Source organism: Haliotis rufescens, unplaced genomic scaffold, assembly GCF_023055435.1.
Source record: "Haliotis rufescens isolate VD_foot unplaced genomic scaffold, xgHalRufe1.0.p SCAF_10, whole genome shotgun sequence".
NCBI lineage: Eukaryota > Metazoa > Mollusca > Gastropoda > Lepetellida > Haliotidae > Haliotis > Haliotis rufescens.
In genome coordinates, this window is record NW_025963780.1 from 39,725,642 (window position 1) to 39,751,203 (window position 25,562).

The 25,562-nt window shown below is 36.8% G+C and overlaps 1 protein-coding gene across 1 annotated transcript in view; it reads left to right on the forward strand.

Moving 5' to 3' along the window:
• The window catches only part of LOC124142670 (sodium- and chloride-dependent GABA transporter 3-like), a 45,666-nt gene extending 20,364 nt beyond the window's left edge, over positions 1-25,302 (forward strand). The window contains exons 2-14 of the mRNA XM_046511253.2: positions 9,181-9,297; positions 9,708-9,839; positions 10,236-10,515; positions 12,153-12,285; positions 13,357-13,491; positions 16,266-16,369; positions 18,367-18,491; positions 19,096-19,208; positions 19,731-19,859; positions 20,361-20,460; positions 21,195-21,295; positions 23,432-23,602; positions 24,255-25,302. Coding sequence (XP_046367209.1) covers positions 9,183-9,297; positions 9,708-9,839; positions 10,236-10,515; positions 12,153-12,285; positions 13,357-13,491; positions 16,266-16,369; positions 18,367-18,491; positions 19,096-19,208; positions 19,731-19,859; positions 20,361-20,460; positions 21,195-21,295; positions 23,432-23,602; positions 24,255-24,338 — 1,722 coding nt within the window. The 5' untranslated portion in view covers positions 9,181-9,182 and the 3' untranslated portion in view covers positions 24,339-25,302. The remainder of the gene's footprint in view (positions 1-9,180; positions 9,298-9,707; positions 9,840-10,235; positions 10,516-12,152; positions 12,286-13,356; positions 13,492-16,265; positions 16,370-18,366; positions 18,492-19,095; positions 19,209-19,730; positions 19,860-20,360; positions 20,461-21,194; positions 21,296-23,431; positions 23,603-24,254) is intronic.
• Positions 25,303-25,562: the final 260 nt, after the last annotated feature.

A 25,562-nucleotide genomic window follows, 5' to 3' on the forward strand; every position in this document is an offset into this window, starting at 1 on the left:
ACTCGCAGTTCTTTGGTCGTACTGTAAAAAATCTTTATGCCGTCTTCGTCATAGTTACTTTCCTCGGAGGGCATCAACTGAGCTATCTTTAATGCGTCCTCGTGCCTCTGTTTCTTCTGGACGGGAAGGTTGCGATGGCGTATCCCGAGGACTCGGTTACGACTCTTCTGAAGAAAAACAACAACTTTATTTACAATTGCATTTCAAATTTATAATGCATATGTATGTATATTCATGTATATGCTCATGAGCAATGGAGGAGAATATGTGAAAATCAAATTCAAATTTATTCCGATAACCCTTAAGCAACGTGTCAGTATTATAGCTTGATGTATTAGAACAACACTATTTGGGAATGCCAGGTGCTACTGGTAGTGTTGGGTATGTTTACCCTTTTTGAAGATTCACTCTTTGTAATTCGACATCAAACGGATTACATCACACTCTGAGTAAACAATCTCATTTAACCCTTAATTAGTTAATTAATCTGCAGTATATTGTATCACTTATTATTGCCTTAACGAGGAGTAATCCCTTGTCAGTTGTTGGTGAGTGATCAATTTATGTCTGGAGAAAGGGATTAGCCTTACTCACAATAAATTAATTAACATTTCACACTGCAACAGAAGAGATTATCGATCATTATGCCTTTATAAGAAAGTGAGAAAGATAAAGATTTAATGATACATAACGGGCCGTGCCTGCATTATATAGCCTGCAAGAATCGTCACTGTAAACTAATAGAGGATTAATTTCAATTTTACAGAATATTCAACTGCTAAGTATATGATAAAGTGTTGAAGTAGCATTAGATATGTTTGAGATTACAGATTTCATTTAACTGTATAATGTAGCTTGCTGTCTTTGAGAGAGTCAGTATCTGTAGAGCTGGCTTGGTCTAATTGGTATTCAGTCCCTGGGACACAAATATTGTTTAATAGCATTGTTTTGTGAGCAGCCGGATGCGTAAATGATATGTAAAATATTTCCGTATTATATTTTATAGTACTTGTTGTTTTAATATTGTTAACAACAGAGAGAACGAAGTGTTTTTTTTGAAAAACCATAACAGCATGCATATGTTCTAGCAAAAGGAAACTTGATAAATATTTATTTTGCTTAATTTCTACTTTGGAAAACTTATTTGGAGCTCTGAAAGTTTGACGCTGTATAATTTGGGACGCGCATGGTTGGATGCAAACTAAATGTTTAATTCTCGCAAATTATGACACCAGCGGCGGTATAGGAGCATATATCTAATGTCATTCAATACAGAATAATACATGAAGATGTTTCAATGTTAAGATTAAATATATCTAACGATATGGAAATTAAATCTTGATAACTGTTTTTAATCTTTGATCTTTTGGGAAAATAATAGTGGAACTGGTTGAGTGACTGACGTATTCTACATTAAAAAGTGACAGATACGTGATTTACATCATTAAAATTTAAAGTGATACAGTGATACAATTATAAGTGAGGGTTGTGATTTATTTAGGAACGAAGTCAGTATTTGGGGATTTAATTTGCGCTTTCCGACATTATGCGTATTTCGCACACGATTAAGAAAATAATGTAATTCATTTATTTATATGAAGTACAAATGCATCAATCCTTAATCACCCGACTTGTTGAATGTTATTTCGTGAATACACAAATTGCATAACACATTCCCTGAGGACAAACCCAAATGGCCCGTCCCTTTGTGACAGGTGTTAATTAGAGAATGTATTGCAACCACATTATGTCCCGGCACTTTTATGACATGTAATGAACCTAGTCGGTCCCTGAATCTGTAACAACAACATTGGTCTTATAAAATCAAAGTAGCATAAATGTTACGTAATTCGTATTAAAAAATTGACTGATAAATATAACATGAATATAATTGCCATTTTGGGGATAACATAATATTGGGAAAATATACTTAAAAGTACATGATTAAAGAATTTCAGAATCAACTGTTTCTTGTATTTATGACCGACTTCACACAAACTGAATAATTAATCATATGTTTATTTAGCTATAATTACATGCATGACACCTACATTATCATGAAATAATATTGTTGGTCATGTTTGTTAATTTGTACATTTCGTTGTTATTGGTATCCTGGGGATGTTGTAATTATACACGTGTTCTGATCTTATTTGACGTAGAATACATGAAAAGCGATTGGTCAACACTTTGGTGCGGTCGATGGAAAGGTGTTCAATTACTAAGAAAAGCTATTTAACTGTTTAATACTTAATACGTGTCTTAAAATATGAATTAATTCTTAAATTATAACATTAGTGCAAATTCACCCGAACGTAGGATGTACATGGACCGATTGCAAAATAGCTAAATTGACAAATTGTTTCCAATAAACCACTGAATATAAACTCACTTAGCCTTTAGAATAGAAAGGCGAATCGTTTCTTAATATATTGTCTTTTAAGCCGATGGAAGTTTAAATCACTACAACCGAGTCCGAGGCGATAAAGGATTATGTGACAAAATCTGGTATCATGGCTTAACTGTATATAAGTCACACTGTCCAAGTTTAATAATCATCTATATCAGATGACTATTCAAATTATTAATGGTATCAGGTAGGAATAACTTGGCAAAGCATTCTGTTCTACAACATATAGCCTGTATATTGGTTTGATTTCTATAAATGTAATTAATAACAGCAAAGATGTTTTCCATCTTGTAAAAAGGTGTAATGGCTGTGTTGGTTTCTCTATATATTTTCTCGTGGCCTGTACCCCTTATCGCCCCACAAATAGTCCGTATTGAGTGAGTGAGTTAAAATTTAACGTCTCATCGGCAATATTTCAGCGTCCGGAATGAATCTTAGTGGAAACATTCTAGGATTAATTCTTGTTCTTGGTACAATTGTCCGAAATATGGGCATTATATGCTTGTTCATAACTTCTAACGATTTATGTGAAAGGAGTTATTTAACTGAGTGAGTGAGTATGGTTTACGGCGGTGGACACCAGAAAGGTATCTAAGACTTCTAAGGCAATTAATCATAGGGATTTCCTTTTTAACTCGTCAATATCAGAATCTGACTGAAATATTATTACCAAAGTCATAAATATTAATTCCTTTCATTTTAAGATTAGGTTTTGCACTTGGGAAGACTTTAATTTAACGTGAAATAGAAAGCTTCTGTTTTCTCTGGATTCAATTTTACTTACTTTCATCCATTTGGTAATTTTCTCCAAATCAGCTTTAATATTTTACGCAGTAGTATTTGGAATTGTCCCTTTGGGGAATTGTCTGGACCCCACCGCAAACACAGTAAACAGAAATTCCAATGTGAATACTATGTACAATAGTTTGTTGGCTCGACATGCAAGACTCCATAATTTAAGTTATAATGTAAAACTAAAAGTAATATTAAATTATATTTAAAACAAATAATTAATGGATTTTACATGGGAGACGAAGCGACACAGATTGTATTTTATAATAATGCACAATTTTGAATGCTTTAAACCTGTTGCATTAAACAAATACTGGATTTGATGTAGTCATATAGTGAATCACTATGTGTCTAGTCTTCCAAATGTTCTATTGCGAACACATATAGTGTCAGCGCTCATGATCGCCATATCTATGAATGAATATCAAATATCATAATTAATAAACTCACCTGAGCTCACTGTGTGTTCTGAAGACACATCGCTGATAGGCATCCTGCACGGCTTCGTTCACGTTCAAATGTACCATAGGAATCTGCGATTGTGCGTGTTCAATGTTCGAATGCATTTTTGCGACAGGCGTTCGTTTATTTATTAAAATTCCACTAATTCATTAATCACATTGAGTTGCTCGCCTCTTCTCCAGTTGCTCACACTCTCAACTGATGTAGCTGCCTTGATTAACTGGAGTCCGGATGTACCTAATTACAAACTGTGTTCTAATTATGCTAATCGTGGAAGTGCATTATACTGGATGACAAACTTAGTAATCCTTTCACACTAATGATCCTTGTTTACAATGAACGCATGCCTATTGACTAAACAAACATCCTTAAGTAGAAGTATCACAATGGACGGTGTGTACAACTGTTTGACAAACAATATCAACCAATATTTCATATTTAGAATCACCATTACATGAAATCACAGAAACATATATATTAAATTTTACTTTGAAAACTCCAGAACTAATGTCGTGAACGTAATATAATAGGAATTTATTCCAACGATGTGTTTCCTATATATGTTTCCTTGTACAATTTTAAATTCATGGGTTTTTTATCTATTATTTTGCAATGATCGTGACAATCGCTAAAAGGCTACTCTCTTGCTATTCCGTTTAGTGGTTATTCTAGTTTAGACAGCGACAGCCTCTCGTTATACAACCAGTGTTTTTCTAACCCCGATTTATTTAAGACAGCTTCTGTCATTCGCTATACAAACAGTGTTTTTTCTAACCCCGATTTAGTTAAGACAGCGGCAGCCTTTCCCCATACAAACAGTGCTTTTCTAACCCCGACCTAGTTAAGACAGCGGCAGCCTTTCGTTATACAAACAGTGCTTTTCTAACCCCAATTAAGTTTATACAGCGGCAGCCTTTCGTTAAACAAACAGTGCTTTTCTAACTCCGACCTAATTAAAACAGCAGCAGCCTTTCGTTATACAAACAGTGCTTTTTCAAACCGCAATCTAATTAAGACAGCGGTATTATTTACATTATCTGTTACTAAAATCTGCACAAATGTTCTATTTCTTATGTAAAATGCTGTCAACATCAAGAAATCAAAATTATTTCATAACACTCCAAATATAGTTGCCATAATGAAATAGTATTAACGTGTTATTGTCACGTGCAAAAATACTGTTCGGTAACATTAGTTTCAAACCCCAAGATAACCTCTTACGAGTTCAAAAAATTCAATGAAGCAGTGGTAAAATCTATCCATATATACAAAATTGTATAGTTTTGGAAATACCAACTATACAAAATTGTATATTTTGGAAATACCAAATATACAAAATTGTATATTTTGTATATATGGGTATTTTTTCTTGTGAAAGTTGCTTGTTCAGCAGCATAAGCCACTGTGTTGCTAAATATTCAAACATGGCTGGGTAACCAATATAAATGAGGTCATTGTAGCCAGTAGCAAGATCATTATGTAGTTTAATTTTTTTATTAAGAGCGGCCGTTGCACGAAAGATGTTTAGTAGTCTGAATAGCAGTAAATATGGAACAGTTATCGGTTAGTCTCGATGATACAGCATTGCACCTAATGACAGTGGCGCTCGCAACTACGTCACCATCCTTGGATCCATCTGTAAATACAGATTTGTATGGACATAAATGCTTTTATATTCATTTCATTACCCATAGGGTTAGAAATAACAGAGTTCATAAACATCGTATTCGCACTAGTGCAAATAACACTGCTCTGTGTACCAGTGTATTGTTTCCGTCATCCGCACGGCATTGTTGACGTCATTCGAATCTTATTGTGACGGAAGGTCGGAAAACGTCACACTAGAAACGACGTCATAGCTGACGATTGTTGACGTCATTTGACAACTATGTCTTTTTCTATGACAGCGGTGGCGATCAATGCACTTTTCTAACGGGGAGCTCAAAGGATCAACAAATAATGGAAAATAAAGAAATTAGTACACTCACATGTGTGTCATGGTGATTTTACGAAACTCGTGTAAGAAATCATGTTTTACCCTCGTTCTCGCTCGGGAATTCTGACACTCGTTTCGAAAATCACTCGCTGACACTCGTTTCGTAAATTCACTATGACACACATGCTCGTATAATAATAAGTTGACTTGATTCAGATTTCAAGACAAAGGTTGAGTGGTGGCAAAGACTAAATTAACTTTCTTATTGAGTACAACATGTTTTTTTGTGAAATAAATACATATTGGTATTTATTTCCTTATTTATCTAAATTCATGACTTTAATAATTTATCAAATATAACTGTAATGGTTGCTGACAACATAACTTTACACAACGCAACATGACTATGTTAATCAACCATACAATGGCGCACCGTGCGTCATTCGTTGACGTTTACATTTAAAACTCTCTTCTGACTGTTTGACCTAAGAAGGAGTAGAACTATCAATAGACAATTATTTACAGAATAATATAAAACATTGTGCTAAAGTTTGCCAAGGGCCTATGCTGCTATATAGTCGATCAAACATAAACAATAAAAAGGGAAGAAAGGTATTTTATGAAGCCCTATTTAACCCTTAATTGATAAAACATAAGTTTTGCAGTAAATGGAAAGATTGTTTTGAAAAACAGCGTACAGATACATAATGGGTGAACTATAACCTGATGGCAAAAATATGTACACAAAGTACTGAATTAAGATGGTTTCAGTTGAAAGTTATGCAGAATATTTTAAGTACTAACTGTTATTTATTTATAATTGGATATGTTGAATCGCCAGTTTGTTCATTATGTAATGAACCATCTGAAACACTTACTCATGTGTTATGTAATAGTCACTAAGATGCTGATATATGGACGAAACATTCAGATTGGCTTAGAAACTATACCAAAGGCATTAGTTATTTTTTCTAATGAAAACATACTGTTTGGATTTAAAGAGAAGAAAAACAATTCATTCAATGCAGTTATTATGGAAATAAAGTCTATGTTTTAAACAAAAAGTAAAACCTTATTTTTACTTATTCTAAAAAGAGATACTTAGATCACATGAAATCACAAAATGTATTGCATATTCAAATTGTAATTCAATGCCTTCTGGTCTTCTTTAAATGTATTATTTAGAAACCCTGTGTAAACTATGATACATGATCTGTTCATCCCACAAACATGCACATAATGTGTTTTGGTTATTATTATTTGTAAATGGAAATTAGATCTCGCTTTAACAATTATGCTAAATGTAACAACGAATCCATGTTCACTGTATGTATGATATTGAAATGTAAAATATGACTGGAAATGTAATCAAAAACGTTATTTACAGACCGTCGTCATACAGGTGGAATATTGCTGAGTGCGGCGTTAAACAACAAACATTCCTGTTTGAGTGAGTGAGTTAAAATTTTGCATCAGATCGGCAATATTTCCGCCATATCGTGATGAGAACAAATTCGTTATTGTTCAATACCTGTCGACAAAGGACAGTAAAACAGCAAGTTAAATATTACAGTTTAGGTATCACACAAACCAGGTCAAACTTAAAACTTTATTCTCTCAGTTGATGATTATATCACACTCTGCTAAACCAAATAAAAATTTATCAAATAAGTCTGTTTCTTTTAAAAAAACCGAGTATTAATGAGCATTGGTATTATCAAAAGGATCCTTTGAAGAAGCTGAATGATAATTGTTATCCCATCTGAGAAAGTCAAACAAAACAAGCAAAAAATGCATGTCTGTGATTCTCTCGTCCAAAGGGACACGAGCGGAGAATCCTCACTTTTCACACATTCATGTGGCCATGCAATGTGGCCAGGGATGGTACATAAATGTGCCATTAAAGGAAACAGAAACATTCTGACAATCTATGTTATTTGTTTTATGTTTTCCATTATAACCAACAGAAATTGTCAGAAAAGCGTTTTGCGTGATATTGCGTCAGTCATGGCGTCACGCTGGACGGAAACTTTTATTATTTCTGTTGAATTTATCAAATCATGGTAATGTATGTATGTTTAATTCCCCATTTCTTGCTACGATACTCTTCCCATGTATATATTAAAACTATTGAGCCATTGTATGCAACGACTAGATGAATGGATCTCTCAAAATAGGAGAACATACTACACAGTGTTATATCTGAGTTTTGCTTTGTTTACATTTCAAACAATTTATGTGTCGCTGATGAGTTTGAAATATACGTGGTGCAATAGGTGTCTCATACATGAAACGTGATTTTGGTAAACATTGTTCAACATGGCGGAAAGTTCACTTCGGCGTTCATTTTTGCGTATTTTCCAAAACATTCTAATCTATTCCAGGGTTACAGGCGACGTTTCAAAAGGATCATTGGTGATTTCATAAAAAAGATACTTGTGATCAGTATACTGATCACTAATATGCTATATTTGAAATGCAATTCTCAGAGTAAATATCCGATATTTCATGTCAGAAAATGCACTACATAACGCCGTAATGGTGATTTAGTAATGAGTCAAAAATGGCACAGGGAATTTTCCTCAGAATTGTTAACTTGCAAAGTATTTGTGCGCGCGATGTATATTCAATTTTATCTAATTCAACGTGAGGGTCCAAGAAATGGGACATGAATGTCACACTTTCATCAATTGGTTAATGCGAGTATGTAATAATGTTACTAATGAAATATTGTGTGAAAAAGGAATGTTAATATTTTGTCCACTATTACCAATCCAAACGTGGTAAGCAGGGAATATAAATGGCACAGAAATATTCAACTCGGGGATTCCCAATTAAAAGTAGTTCCAGTCAAAAATCGGGTCAATGTCAGAAGGTGAAGTTTATACTTTGTAAACGTCACTTTTTGTCGAAAGATAAACAGGTTATGTGAGCAGCAAATAAACCAATCACATCCCTGGAAATATTTATTTTGGATTTAAATTCATGATGTTTATTTGTATCCACTTGGGTATCCCATCTTCCCTGCATCAAACTACGAACATATTCCTGGATGCTTTGTTTTAAATCACTGTAGGGAATTGAAGGATAAGACACTGATTTATCAAAATCTATCAGCTCGTGTGTTACCGACAATACCAACATGACTAGGTAACCATCAAAGGACGATGTCGCATTGGCCAGAGTATTGTATAATTCTAAAATACCAAGAATAAGTGCAATTGCCTTTTTTGACAATGACGATATGTTCCCTTGTTTGTTCATCCCGCCGGTGCCTGTGTTTGTAGCCGATACCATATGTATCGTTGGAATTGAATACAGCCGGACCAGGAAACCTACATGTAAAATTAAATACAACTATAAAACATTACTCAGCTACCCAAATAAGAATGTTATAGTCGTTAAATGTAATATCCAGTTATGTATGACTGTTTAATAATCTCATACCAACTTTGACTGGAGTAGGTCCAATAGTTTTTCAGATATTGCAGTGAACGCCGGTACCTTAAATTACCTTCCCGACTATAGATATGAATTTTGTTGAAGGTTAAACTCGAACATGTATCTGTTTGCAACACAGGCATGGCAGGAGAAAGATGGCGGCATCATATGGACTACATCATCACCCTGTTTGGTTCCAGTATTGGATCAGGGGCATTTATAAAGTTCCCATATTTGTGTATGCGTAATGGTGGAGGTGAGGCTTTGTTACGACAACATTTATGTACAGCACATCCTCAAACCTTAAGGGGTGACTAAAGCACATTTCACTGGGTCTTTCATAAAGCCATTGCTGGGGAAAATGCACAAAATGTTCTGAAAAGTGTTTGTATTACATGTAGAAACGCACCACGCAACGCCAGAGTACCTCGGGCCAACACTGTAACACGCAACACGAAATAACTGCTCTGCAAACGCATATATATGTCATATATCATATGAGATAATTGCACCCATGTTTTTGTCATATCCTCGTGTCGCAGTCTCGTTATTTCTGTTCTCTAACTGCATAACGTGCAAACATGCCTTGCTATACATTCAGGTTTGAATTCCAATTAATCCCAGTTCAGCTAAGGGTTTTCCAATGTTTATTTCATTATCGTCCAGGGGCGTTTCTGATACCTTTCGCACTGTTCACCATAATCGCCGTCATACCTTGTGTATTCCTGGATATGGTGATTGGACAGTTCTCCCAGAGTGGACCAATCAACGCCTGGAATATGTGTCCACCTTTCAAAGGTATACGTATGCTTATTTTGTCGCCATAATTTGGTTGTAAAACATTTAAAAAAGCCACTGAAGAAAACTAATTATTTGTGTTCAATCAATATTTGTTTAAGCAATACCTTTCACTATTTGGTTCAGAGTTCACGTGCGTAAATATAAATATTACTTACCAGAAGAGTGACCAGATGTGCATGGTCGCAGGAATCAATTTGGACAAGGTTTCCTTAACATTTCAATGTCCTTGCATTCACATCCGCGTGATTGCCATCGCATGACAGATTAACTATAATAAAATGACATAATCGGATGTTCTTTAACTTCTTGTGAGTTATTTATATTCGCTATCACACGGATGTGTATGCACGGACTTTAAAATGTTTGATGACCTTATTATACTTACTTTTTCAGGAATTGGTGTTGGTATCTTGATTCTGCTGTGGATTGTCTTTTCACTTTACAATGCCATATTTTCCTGGTTTGCCTACTTCTTCTACTACTCGTTTTCGTCCACCCTACCTTGGGCCAATTGCGACAACGACTGGAACACCCCCTCGTGTATATCTGACAGTGGCATCAATAAGACGTATATGAACCACACGGAAGTTACAAACTGCACCGCCTACAGTCATCAGGTAAACGTCACTGGAGGAGCGTATGCTTGTAGAACAGCTGCAGAAGAGTTTTGGAGGTACGTAAGCGTTGATTTCATCCCACCAAAAGAACTTTGTTTTACTGTAACCAGTTTTAAAGCAAAGGCATGGTTCTTAGGTTTATCCTTCTGAAGAATGTGCTTTGTTTTCGACTTCATTTTTTATCAGATCCATTCGATGAAACAACCAACTATGATTTACAGAGAATATATCTTCATTCCTATCAGTCATCACGCTTTATAATCCTTTATTAAATATTTCTACTCTACATGAAACAGAGAATAACCAGTCTCAAATATCTTTCAAAACTAATTCCATAGGGAGACAGAAGCAAATAGTAAAGGAAATTATATAAATGAAAATCAGTTACGGCAGCACGTGTTAATGAAAAAAGTCAGTTCTGTCCTGATTGACAGGCCTTGTAATATATGAGTTCTGAGCGAGTTAATGACGATTGGAGGAGTATATCAGTTATATTATGGCATAATGTCAGCTAAGAGAAGCAAACCGTGAAGATTCGGGTTAGGATTGATCTTGAGCAATCCATGCTTGTCGTATGAGGCAACTAATTGGATCGGGTGGTCAGACTCGGTGACTTGCTTCATACATGTAATCGTATCCGAACTGCGCAGATCAATGGTCGGGAAGTCAATCACTGGATTGTCTGGTTCACACACGATTATTTAAAGAACGCCGTAATATAGCTAGAATAGCTAGAATATAAGAGTATTTCATGATCAGTATTATCATAGCATAATGTTGGACGGGAGAGGTGAGGTGAAATGGGTTGTAACCTGTCCCTGTACTAGTCTGGACAAATGTCGGCTTTATTGTGCTAGCCCACTGAGACACAGTGCCGCAGCATAACATGGACACCCCACTCGGACACAGTATACAGACTTAGAACCAAACGCCTTGTTTAATGCCGAGCGCCAGGCAGGGTAACAGTAAGTACCATCTTCTAACATCTTTTGTTAGACGAGGTCGGCGATCGTAACCCCGCGCTTCCACACTCCGGGGAGACGCTTTGTGACGTTTCCCCTCTTGGGGAAACTAAATTGTGCAGAATGCTGCTGACAGAACGTGATGAAGGATCACGGTGAAACTGGGGTCTTGACCCAAGTCGGAGGCAGTCAGAATTACACTGCCGGGCAAGAGAACGTATACACCCATGTTTGATGGTGGCTAAAATGGAAACAAACAAGACATGTTTATTCAGTAGTGATGTATTTGATACGGGCATAATGGTTGTGTTTTGGACCTAACGTTTGAAGTGTTTCGGCGACTGGTTTTAGCTAAGTAAGTTTCTGATAACCTTTGTAATTTTGGGTCACTTCCAATTTTCAAGTGTATACTTTCTTTTGCCCGACGGTTTAACTATGGGGTATATAATAGCGTTCAGCCTTGGAAAACCATGGGCCCCTGTAAACTACACATAATTCTCCACACATGAAAGAGCATAGATTCATACAAGATTTAAGATTGAATAACAAGTTGATGCTAACTGGCTCAGCATCAACCAGTCTCGATTATCCACTGAAACAGGTTCAATTTGGCGTAAACGGTACAGTGAAGGTGACAATGATATGAATGGATCACTGAAACTCAGTGATGATACCAGGTGTTCAACGTGAGCATTCCTCCCACATGAAGGTGACAATTGGATTACTGTCAGATTGCAGGTGTTGCAGTTGACTGATGGTTTACACGACATGGGTGGAGTAAGGTGGCCTCTGGTTCTGTGTCTGGCCATAACATACTTGATTTTGTTTGTTTGCCAGTGTCGAGGAATCAAGGTGACTGGAAAGGTAAATAAAAGGGAAAAACACTTTCGATATTCATAAAAAATATCACTAAAAGCCAAGTCGATTGTACGATTCTGTCATGTCATGAGCATGTGTCTGTGAATCACTATGAAATAATGATGGTGCCAGGTGTTCGCGGAAAGGTGAGCGTATCTATCCCCACTGGTGGCACCCGTCACAAACACATGCAAAGGCAAGTCAATAATTGGTGTATTAACTGTGATGGTAGATACAAATTACTACAAATCAAGTTTTCATACACAAAATATTGATATAAGTTGCTTCAAATATCGTCCCAGAGACCGAAACTTAATTGTAATGCTTTTCAATCTATGCAGTGATAATGATGGTATTTTGGTCATGTTATAAAACAATCTTTAAATTAAAAAATAATCCTTAACTCTAACGTTGTCCTAATGAGCCCAATGAATTTATCAGAAGAAATCGTACTCATTCGCCGTGTGTCACATCCTCCTGGGCTGTAAGTGATGAAATATTCTCTACTGAATCCACAAGACAAAAGAAGCTTGAATTTGACATGCAAGCCTTCATCGGTTGAAAAAGATCCAAACATGTTAACTGCTGCGTTGTACCTCGTGTTACCAACCATCTACATATAGTTTGATCTTCATTTAACCTTTGACCCTTTATTGTACTTGACGTGAGCTACTTTTGTTAAATGTTAGCTCCACCTTGGTGCTGAGATCCTTACTCTAAATATGACACCTTACTAAAATATTGTGTCAATCGTATTCCAAATATTGATTGTACAATCATCAGATATCTTTGTTTGTCATATCAAAAGTTTCCTTCGATATCATGTCGATTGATTTAATATTTATCTCACAGATGTTGATGTGGCTACGCCACTCGTGAAAATATACCCTTGAATATGATATTTCACTCGACACATGGTATATCCTATGTTCACTGCAATGAAAATATCACTTTTCTCAACTTCGGAAACCCCAGTCTTCCACATTAAAGTATATAATAAATACGATTGCCTAACTGATATTGTTGTTTTTTTGTTTCCATGTCGTACGCCTATGGTAACTTTGATGCCTGTTGCAGCTTGTGTACGTCACTGTGGGATTTCCGTTTGTCCTGATCATCGTCTTCCTCGTCAGGGGATGTCTCCTGCCAGGGTCAGCAGAAGGAATGTATTATTTCATCAAACCCAACTTCGATAAGCTTAAAGAACCTGGGGTATGTACACATGTGTAGACTGCTGCCGTCCAAAGTCTGACTGCTCTACATGTAATGTTTGTGGTCAGATACTGTGTTCTCTCTAAGCTTGATTATATTTCATTCATCTAGGGGTCATTCTGAAAATCGTATATGAAAGAACTAAGAACCACTGACAAGGCCTTCAACAACATAACCATTATGTGTAAGCATAACTAAGCAAAGAACCTGGTATAAGTGAAATATAAAAAGATGCACCATATGAGGCCAGGACATTAACAAGAAAAAAGCGGCCAAACCCAAAGATTAGGACCATCAACTTTTGTCTTGACTCTAAAGACTGCCTCTTTGATCCAGTGGTAGAGCGTCTGCACGGAGAACAGAAGGTCACGGGTTCGATCCCCGAGGGCGTCAAACTAAAACACGTGAAAAGATTGTACTTGTTGTTCCCCTGCCTGGCGCTCGGCATTAAGTGGCTAACACAAGGACTGGTCGACTCGTAGTCAGTATACAGTGTCAGAGTGGGAGATGCACGTTAAACTGTGGCATGGTATCTAAGTGCGCTAGCTCTATTAAATCGGCATTATACCCAACTAGTACAAGCAGCGTCACACACGTGCATGTACGTCGCTATATAAGTGCAATATCCTTGAACGCGACGATAAACACCATTTCACCTCACCTCACCCTGAACCTAAAACCAGAAGACATATTCATTCCTTTTTTGTACTGGATTCCAAAGTTCCTTCAGAATCCGTACAAACAGAGAAATATTGCTGGTTCCAGCAAATGTGCCACCAAATCCTTGCCACAACCATTATGTTTAATACAATCAAGACAGCATTATCTTTATATTCAGAGAAAGTATCTGAGTGAAAACATGAAATTGATACCATGTGAATTCCCAAAACATCAAAGGAATTGCTTGAATATTTGCAATGTTAGAAAGATACCTAATTTAATTTGATTGCATACCTCTATCCTACACTTCACACTTAGAAAATATTCATTCCATATTCATAAGAAGTCTCTGCTGAAAGAGGAGTCCATTGCACGATTCTGACCATAACACGAGCCTGTGTTTAGGAATCACTATTAAATAGTGATGACAGCAGTTGTTCGCGAAAGGGTGAGACATTCCTTTTGTAAATATTACAATGTAACCTCCATGCATCTTTATTAATCAGATTAAAAGCCAGGCACTTGCATTTCTGAAGGAAATCTACCTTCATGACTTAGCTTTCAATAGCAAAAACGTGTTTTGTAAATTTGTGGCATGTGATGCTTGAAGCTACACTGTATATTATTTGGAATATTTTCTATTTGACAGTGTGCTTATACTTGCGATTTCTCGCCCTGAACATTTGCAAAATCAATACACAATATGGGTACATCAGTTTTGTTCTATCATAAAATTAACTCAGGATACGATTTTTTAAAATGGCTAGTTTATACTAAATTATAAACTAAACTGTTATTATTCGTATTGGAACATATCTGGCCACCAAAACTTCTAATTTAATATAAGCCATGGCCTTGAAACATTTTATCCGTCTGCGGTAATCCCACAGGCTACAAGTCAGGGCTTAAATCTCGGTATTCCCGGTAATCTCACAGGCTACAAGGCAGGGCTTAAATCTCTGTATTCCCGGTAATCTCACAGGCTACAAGGCAGGGCTTAAATCTCTGTATTCCCGGTAATCTCACAGGCTACAAGTCAGGGCTTAAATATATGTATTCCCGGTAATCTCACAGGCTACAAGGCAGGGCTTAAATCTCTGTATTCCCGGTAATCTCACAGGCTACAAGGCAGGGCTTAAATATATGTATTCCCGGTAATCTCACAGGCTACAAGGCAGGGCTTAAATATATGTATTCCCGGTAATCTCACAGGCTACAAGGCAGGGCTTAAATATATGTATTCCCGGTAATCTCACAGGCTACAAGGCAGGGCTTAAATATATGTATTCCCGGTAATCTCACAGGCTACAAGGCAGGGCTTAAATATATGTATTCCCGGTAATCTCACAGGCTACAAGTCAGGGCTTAAATCTCAGTATTCCCAGTAATCTCACAGGCTACAAGTCAGGGCTTAAATCTCAGTATTCCCGGTAATCTCACAGGCTACAAGTCAGGGCTTAAATCTCTGTATTACCGGTAATCTCACAGGCTACAAGGCAGGGCTTAAATATATGTATTCCCGGTAATCTCACAGGCTACAAGTCAGGGCTTAAATCTCTGTATTCCCGGTAATCTCTGTACAATACATATATAAACTGAGGGGCAAAGGGAAGTACACCGAGTTTGCTTTTATGTAATTGAATAATGAAACAACTGTTGTTAAATTTGATTATGTCCAGTTAACCATCACCGATTCCTGCAACAGTTTGCAAAATATGATCTGTGGCTGGGTATTTTGCGTAGACATAAATTGGTTCAATGAATCCTGGAGTAAGGAATGAATTTGCAACCAGATATTTGAAATGTTGTAAATCTGTCCCGAAAAAGCAAATCAATTGATTTTCAAAGGTACATTGTCTCAGATACCCCATAGCAGTTGTTTATGATGTGAAAAAATGCTTAAAAAGTTGTCAAAGTTTTAAATCAAAAAGATAAGACCATTCAGAAGTATTCCTTGAGAGCTGACTTAGCGCCAGTGCAGTTGATGTTTGAAATAGTGTAACTTAAGATATTGTCAATTGAAAATTATACATTATAAATATCGACTTGTATGTGTATATGTTGATCCTCGGTTTATTTACAACTGCAGACAAGAGTCATTGTTTTTTCACCAGATATGGATTGAAGCATGCGGTTACGCTTTATTTTCCTTGAATGTTGGCATGGGATTTAATTTAACCTTGTCGAGATACAACAAGGTCAACAATAACTGTTTAAGGTAGGTATCTTTGTCACAATGACCATGCTACCAGATTGGAAAACAATTTGCATTTTGAAACGAAACCAAACAGATAATTTGAAACTCAACTACATCAATTGTGTTGTGATATGTAATTGTATTTATAACATCAAGACATGCATTTGTAACATTATTACTTTTTAAATGTCATCACATATAATGGTAGTTGTAACATCATGGCCCGCAATGGTAATCACAACATTATCACTGTCAATGATGATTGTATCATCACCTGAAATGGTTACTGTAACATCATCACTGTCAATAGTAATTATAACATCTTGACCTGCAAAGATAATTGTTACATCATCTCTGTAAATGGTTATTTTAACTTTATGACCTGCATTAGTAATTGTAATATATTGACCATCAAAGATAATTGTAACATCATCCCTATCAATGGTAATTTTAACATCATGATCTTCAATGGCAATTGTAACGTCATCACATACAATGGTTACTGTTACATTATCGCGCGCAATGGTAATTGTAACATCATCACTGTCAATGGTAATTATAACACTACCAGCAATGGTAATTTAACATCTTGACCTGCAATGGTAACTGAAACATCGTGACCTGCAATGGTAATTTTAACATCACCAGCAATGGTAATTGTAGCATCTTGACCTGTAAAGATAATTGTTACATCGTCCTTGTCAATGGTAATTGTAGCATCATGACCATCAATGGTAATTGTTACACAACCAGCAATGGTAATTGTTACATTATCGACTACAATGATAATTATAACATACGTATCTGTAATAGAACGTATAACACCATCGACTGTAATTGTAATTGTAACACCATCACCTTCAAGGGTAATTATAACATCATCACTGTCAATGGTAATTATAACACTACCAGCAATGGTAATTTAACATCTTGACCTGCAATGGTAACTGAAACATCGTGACCTGCAATGGTAATTTTAACATCACCAGCAATGGTAATTGTAGCATCTTGACCTGTAAAGATAATTGTTACATCGTCCTTGTCAATGGTAATTGTAGCATCATGACCATCAATGGTAATTGTTACACAACCAGCAATGGTAATTGTTACATTATCGACTACAATGGTAATTATAACATACGTATCTGTAATAGAACGTATAACACCATCGACTGTAAATGTAATTGTAACACCATCACCTTCAAGGGTAATTATAACATCATCACTGTCAATGGTAATTATAACACTACCATCAATGGTAATTTAACATCTTGACCTGCAACGGAGACTGAAACATCGTGACCTGCAATGGTAATTTTAACATCACCAGCAATGGTAATTGTAGCATCTTGACCTGTAAAGATAATTGTTACATCGTCCTTGTCAATGGTAATTGTAGCATCATGACCATCAATGGTAATTGTTACACAACCAGCAATGGTAATTGTTACATTATCGACTACAATGGTAATTATAACATACGTATCTGTAATAGAACGTATAACACCATCGACTGTAAATGTAATTGTAACACCATCACCTTCAAGGGTAATTATAACATCATCACTGTCAATGGTAATTATAACACTACCAGCAATGGTAATTTAACATCTTGACCTGCAATGGTAACTGAAACATCGTGACCTGCAATGGTAATTTTAACATCACCAGCAATGGTAATTGTAGCATCTTGACCTGTAAAGATAATTGTTACATCGTCCTTGTCAATGGTAATTGTAGCATCATGACCATCAATGGTAATTGTTACACAACCAGCAATGGTAATTGTTACATTATCGACTACAATGGTAATTATAACATACGTATCTGTAATAGAACGTATAACACCATCGACTGTAAATGTAATTGTAACACCATCACCTTCAAGGGTAATTATAACATCATCACCTGTCATGGAACGTATCACATCATCAACTTGCATACCATAAAACAATACCATCATCCATTACTATGAACAGATCTATCTCGATTTCAATGAATAATCATTTCCATTTTAGAGACGCAGTTTGGGTTTGTATCGTGGACTTGCTTGCTACTATCTTGGTTGGATTTTCCTTCTTTTCAATCATCGGTCACGTTGCCTACCAACGTGGAGTGACAGTGGAGGCTTTTGCGTCATCGGGTTAGTTAGCGCTGCTTTAGTCATGGAGTGCATGCAACCAGGTGATGCTAATGATGGGAGGTTAATACTGAGGCTGGTACAGCAGTACCAGGGTGGCCCAAGAACCGCGTTACATACATTACTTACTGACATACATACACAGGAGTCTACATGCTTTGCAAATATTCGGGTATGTATTCCTTTGTTATTGTAATCGTGCCAGAAAACTAGGATCTTGGGTTCGAGTCCCGGTTCAAAGCATATGCCTTGACTTGTCCAGCGCTCGTGGGTTTCACCAAAGTGGTAAATGTCTTAGACCTGCATCACTTCGGGAATTCCTCCCACATCAAGCTGGCAGATCGAGAGATACGTACATTATGATATAATTGTATTTATCATCACTATGTCTTTTCTCCACAAATGTGTTGTGGTTAAAACATTGGTGTTCTGTGCAGACCAAAAACCCCATTGTGGCATATTTAGGTCCTGTGTTACATAAAGTCTTCCAGTGTTTTGGTTTCGCTCGATGGTTGTTAGTGTGTTTCTGTCTGTGATGTGGCATCCCAAGCCATATGGATGTTTTTAATGTATTTGACTATTATATCATGACCACCGTCTCTTTCAGGCTTCAACCTTGCATTTATTGTGTATCCGCAAGTCCTGACTTATCTGCCCCTGCCACAGTTATGGTCAACCTTGACATTTATCATGCTGATGACGCTGGAAATAGATTGTCAGGTAGAATATACAAGAGGAAAAGACCTTAATGAGTAATGGTGCCTGTATGAAATGGGCAAGAAAACTAAAATTTATTTGATATGATGATTTGCCAGTAGCATATTTTTGACCCACCTAAGTTGGAACAAACCTAACAGACATCACTAACTTTAAACCAAACATTGGTTATACTTACTTGGGTTGACAATATAGACATGCTATGTAGCATTCATTGCATTTGTCACATTCGTGTTTCTCACGAATATTATATAAAAGCAGAAGCCCTCCACAGTGCATCCCTTGTGATGTGAAATTCACAGTACTCATTCACTGTGACGCTTAAATAATCTTCCTTTTAGAAAATGCACCACCTTATTACATAAAAGCGACAAATTACTTTCTTTTCATGTTTATAAGTCATCTCTAAGTCATTACAAGCGCTCTGTTAGAAAGACGTCTATGTGTTGGGACTTGTCCAGTGAGCTGTCTCTTGCTGCAAGTAACATGTGCTTTCATGCTGACATTTAATCTTACATTTTACAGTTGCCAGCCATTGAAGTCATATCATCAGCATTTGTGGATATGTTCCCAAGTCTACGTAAGCGGCGGTGGCTTCCAACAGCTCTGATCCTCTTAAGCAGTTTCCCTTTTGCCATCATCTATCTTTTACAGGTAAAAACTTTTTTTGTTCAAAATATACTCTCAGAAAATTATCTGAGTGACTAATGAATGTATTTTTCACAGGACTACCTCTTTCCTACTGACTGTCATGGTCCAGATAGAACTGACTGAAGCCCACAACAGATATACTTATATAAATAATAGTGACTGAACCATTTCTTTAACCATTAAAAATATCTGCCATAAGCAGAGCCCATTGTACGATTACAGCTCTATAATAAGCATGTATTTATGTCAAAAAGCATTATAAAACAGTTATGATACCAGGTGTTCGCAAAAAGGTGATGGCACCGTCACAAATACATACAAAGACAAGTCAATGGTTCACCTGAAAAGAATTTACAAATGTTCTTCACACGTCTACAAAATACATTTTGAAAGTTTCACCTAGGCCGTTAATATTGTCGTCCCGATCAAACAACTTTTGAAGAAAAGCATGTATCCTTCTGAAAAGTTTGAATGGGAATAAATCCAATTTATGTCCATTTCCAGGGTGGGATATACATGCTGACACTAGTGGAATGGTACGCTTATTTCCCTTCCACAGCACTCTTCGCCTTGTCGGAATGCATAGTGATGGGGTGGCTCTACGGTGAGAAGCCTGAATGATGCTGCAACACTTCTGAATTATTTATAAAGGAATATGGCATTTAACTCACCACCCTAACGTCATTTTGCCTTCATATTGTTTCAGATCTTAATGATATATATCATGTTGTAGAGAAGCATTTATACATTATATGTTGGAAGAGTATTACATGATCGTAAAATAAGGAAGGCTGGTGTCCTAGCGGGTATGCTCATTCATCACCGTCTATTGTGCATGCATGTTCCTACCCAAAATGAAGTTACAATCTGTTGTGTTTTGTGGGGCCTAAGTCTTCGTACTTTGAGGGTCCAGTCAGGACAAAAACAAGAGAGTTAAATCTACTGATACACATACACTATGTATACTGTTACAAGAAGTATGGAATATCACAAATGATATGCGAGAATTTTCAGAAACGACAGAGGTTCCAATCTAGTTTCATTACTATTCTGCCTTTACACCCTATTGGATCTGTTTCGGCAGATAATCAAGGCTGATTATTCCCCAACATTGATGTTCTGTATGTACCTTCAGTTTCACTCACAGACATGAACTCGTGGTTGGTCAAAGCCTTCATTGCTTTTGTCTCCACTCACTAACTATGAGAACCTCTGCATGCTTTGAAAGAATCATTGCTTGTATTTCCCCAATGTGTTTTAATAGTTTGTCTTTTGATAAGAACTATGTTCACTGTATATTGAACTGATATTGGTCTTTACTATGTTTATACCGTTAAGGCACAACGAGACTTCAAGCGGACGTCCAGCTGATGTGGGGGAAGAAGATCCCTGAGCTTTTCATCATGTTAATCAAGTTTGCATCGCCATTACTCCTTGTGGTAGGACAACTTTAACTTTCAATTTGATTCAACTGATTCTTCTATTAATGTTATTATTTATATCCAAGGCACCATACATCATCAGATAGTATAAGGCATTTCACGGCAGCTGATCACGTCCGCACCTAAAAAGAAAAGAATATTTTCTTTGTTAATTTCTACCATATTCTGGAAACTCTTATGCAATATTCACATATTTTGCAGTGTCCCCGGAATATCAGAAATAATACTCGTACCTTTAGAATTCCCTGTAATCGTGTTTTACACACATTAACGCTTTAATAATATTCTTGTGTGATGTATATTTTAACAATGACATTTTTTCCATTGCACATGCTTTGTTTTGTGTTTGAATTCAAGCAGTGAGAAGACTTTTTAAAATCTAATAATAATATCTTAGAAATCTATTAATGTTTTGATTTTATAATGTTATGTGTTATGTGCATTGCACCAAGGATTATGGGTGAGTGAGTGAGTTAAAATTTAACGTCGCATCAAAATTATTTCGGCCATATAGCGACGAGACCAAGTTCATTTGAGAACAATTCATGAAACATACTTGAGCATGCATACTATATTAAAAACAATTTATGAAACATATTTGAGCATAACAATATAATACAGTTATAAAACACGGGCTATAGGCCACCAGTAACCAAAGCTAGGCCACCTCGCTGGGGATCATGGGGACTTACAGTACCTCGGCTTCCTGCATGATACACCAGCAGGATTTACGTCATCACTTTAGCTTCTCGTGGTTGTGCATAATACTAACCAATATTAAAAATTGTCAGCAATGAGTTGGCTTAAAAACACTGGTTGAAGATAGTAACATCGATTATGATAGGATTATGTGTCACACAGGGGGACAATATTTTAACGCTACGTTAACCTCCTGGAACAAGGATTAAGGAAAGGGTTTTGTCTCTTCATTGAAGAATGCAGTTTATCTGGCAGATTGAATGTCATTGGATGTCCCAACACTATAATTACTTTGTATGTGTAATGACAAGCGTGGGTAAGAGCTATGTAGAGGTCTCAAGGGGTTGTTCCCTTTCTTCAACATGTCAAAGCTTTGGAGCCAATGAATCGAAGAGAGCAAATAAATAAACTTGTGTCATGATTCATGTTTATTAGATGGTGTTTAAAATTTAGGTTTAAATTATTTTCTCCCAAAATGTTTTTTGAACATTTAGATTTTCCTTGTAGGTTAAATATAAGGGTGAGTGATACTGAATAACATCAACAGTGCTTCAACAAATCAAATAGGTGATCCACACATAACACCAGAGGAACACTTTCAACCATTTTCGTGGCATGACCAGGAAGGTCATCATTGAATATAGCACGATAGCGATTTTAGCAAATTTAGTCATTTTCGTTGAGTGACTTAAGAAATAGGTAATAAAGAGCAACATTGGTCTCTGCAAATTCCCTGTGTCTCAAAAATGAATATTTAAATTGTTTTTGCAATTCATTCTTTTTGCTGTCTGCCATCCATTTATCAAGAGGGGGCTAGTTGTCTAAGGTATCAGTCTCTGTCCTTCTTCCCTTAGTCGTACCAGAATCTTATGATCACGGGATCAAGAGGAGGCACGTGAGACCCAGCTATCTAAGATATCAGTCCCTGTGCGTCTCTTTCTCGATCCCACATTCACCCTTATTATAATTCTACTTTTGTCAGCAACTTGCTCATGGGTTTCGTCAGAGTGGCACATATCTGGGATAGTGTCCGTTTCTCAGTGGAGTATAGATAATTGTGTGGGATTTCAGTCACTGGCTTTTCTGGTTCCGATTGCATTACTTACAGGTCCAACTGATAACTGGACTATTGCTGACTATCGTTAAACAACATTCACTCACTCACTCGCCATGCCACAGAATGTAAAACACCATACCCGTTCTCGTGCGTTGCACCAAAGTGGTAAACGTCTGAGAACTGCTTCAATTCGGGCTTTCCTTCAACATTATGCTGACACACTGTGATATAGCTGGAATACTGTTTTGAAAGCGACATTAAACTAAACTCCCTCCCGCACTCACCTTATTATTAGAAATATATCTCTGCCTCTCCTCTCAAGAATATAAAATGCAAAGAATGGTACACACAAGGGTCCTTGTCATCTTTTCATCCAGATCACCTTCGGCTACTCCCTCTACTCCTACCGACCTCCTAAGTACGAGGACTACATCTATCCTGCCTGGGCCACTGCAGTCGGCTGGATGATATCCTGTGCCTCCATTGTTCCCTTGCCTGCCCTCTTCATCTGGGCAGTTTGGCGGACTCCAGGAAACACTTTAACTGAGGTAGCACATGCAGCTATCTGTAGTATGAACAACCATTATGGGTACCTGTGACACCTTGAAGTGTCTGATGGCTGACAAGTATTCACACAGTTAGCTCTCCTTCCATCTTTTGTTCATTTCGCTACACCAATGATAGTATGGCAAAGCTGGACCAGCTGTGGTGAGTGGTTGGAAATGTTGTGGTCCTCACAATGTTGGCTCAAAGTTTTAAACTCAACCATCAGGATTGGTTGGGCCAACGTTTGTTTGTTGTTATAAAATATTAAATAAAACCTATTTTAAATTACACAACTATTTTTTAGTTGATTATTTGGAGAGCAGATATAATTATGCATTCAGATCAATTTGTTACGTGCACAATTCATGGTTATGATAGTATTATGTTTTGATACATTTCAAAATTATACCCACCGTAGCTTGTTTATTCATAGCTTCATGGTGAGCAAACTTTGGCCCAATATTACGATAGAACAGAAAATGAAGCTTAGAGAAATTTCAGTGTTTTACAGTAAAACATATCACATTCAAGAGCTGTTAATTGATTAATCACAGTGTTATTCCTGGGAATATTTTACATATCATTTTACAATGCTTCAATTAATCTCTTGACGGTTCCTAAAGTCATGCTAGTTTTTACAAATATATATTTCAGAAAATTAGACAGTCGCTGCAGCCAAATAAACAATGGGGTGAGCAAGCTCTAGATGAAATGGCCGACGAAGTTCCATGCACTTAGAAGACATCAACTTCAACCATCGCAAGAACAAAAAGACTATAGATTCATCAAAGACCTAGTGAAGTCATGCCAGACTATCTCCTTTTTTGTATAAATGATACCCTAATCACCTGATGTAACCATACATCATACACACTAGAGCAAACATCAATAAAGGTGGCATTAAATCCATATTTTGCAAGAGTGTTGTATATTAACGGAAAATAGTAATTGTGCTTTATATGACGTGTAGTAAATGTTAATGAAAATAACAACATATTATTTAGTCATCGTCTAATCAATGTTGTATCACAAACATACCTGGTAATACGAGGCAGAGAGGCATGCGGTAAAAGAGGTATGGAATGAACAATGTCAATACTGGCTGTGACCACCATTTGCATTGATACAGGCGAGGCAAGGGCGGCGCAATGAAGACACCAGGTGATTGAATCCTGGGGGATAGTGTTCCAAATGTCAATCAAAATGATTGGCCCAACTGAATTACTCCTGTCGTAGGCGTCGGTCTATCTTATTCCAGACATGTTCTATGTAAACATGACGTTTTGTCCCTGCATTTGCACAAAGGGTAGAACAGTTCCGGGAGCGTACGCCATTCTAATTGCCATTAACCATCGGAGCTGTCCAGATGAAACCTGGACTCATCTGTGAACCGTATACTGTCCAAGTCTTGTCTTCTGAACCTCAGATGCTGTGTACACGAAACTAGTTTTGCCTGACGGTGACGTGGAAGCAAATTTGTACCTACTGCTAGATGTTGGAGCCGAATATGGTTGTCATGCTGACGTGACGTCACACGTGGACGACCGGTCCCGTGACAAGTCATGCGCCCTGCTGGAAATAAAGTCTCCAAAGAGAAGGTATCTACTTTTTGGTTGTACAAAATGCAACACTAATTTGTTTTTAAGTTCAACCAAAAACATTAATCAGTCACTGGAAATGCTGGATGTACTGAAAAATAAAGTGTTGAGGGTACAAAACGTTGTTTGGCTTCTTCTTTCAGAGAAATTGTGATTTGAATATTCTGACATAAACATAAAACCTAAGGCTTTAACCTTTTGCCTCCTGTCCTCCATCATTGCCACTTGTGGCAGAAGTAAGATCACGTGATGGAATCCGAAATTATCCTTTTTTTCGGGGATCCTCATTCAGGTTTAGTAAGTTTATTTCTGTTTTGTAGGCCATCAGGCCCATGTACATAGTTGATTCAACAATATCATATAT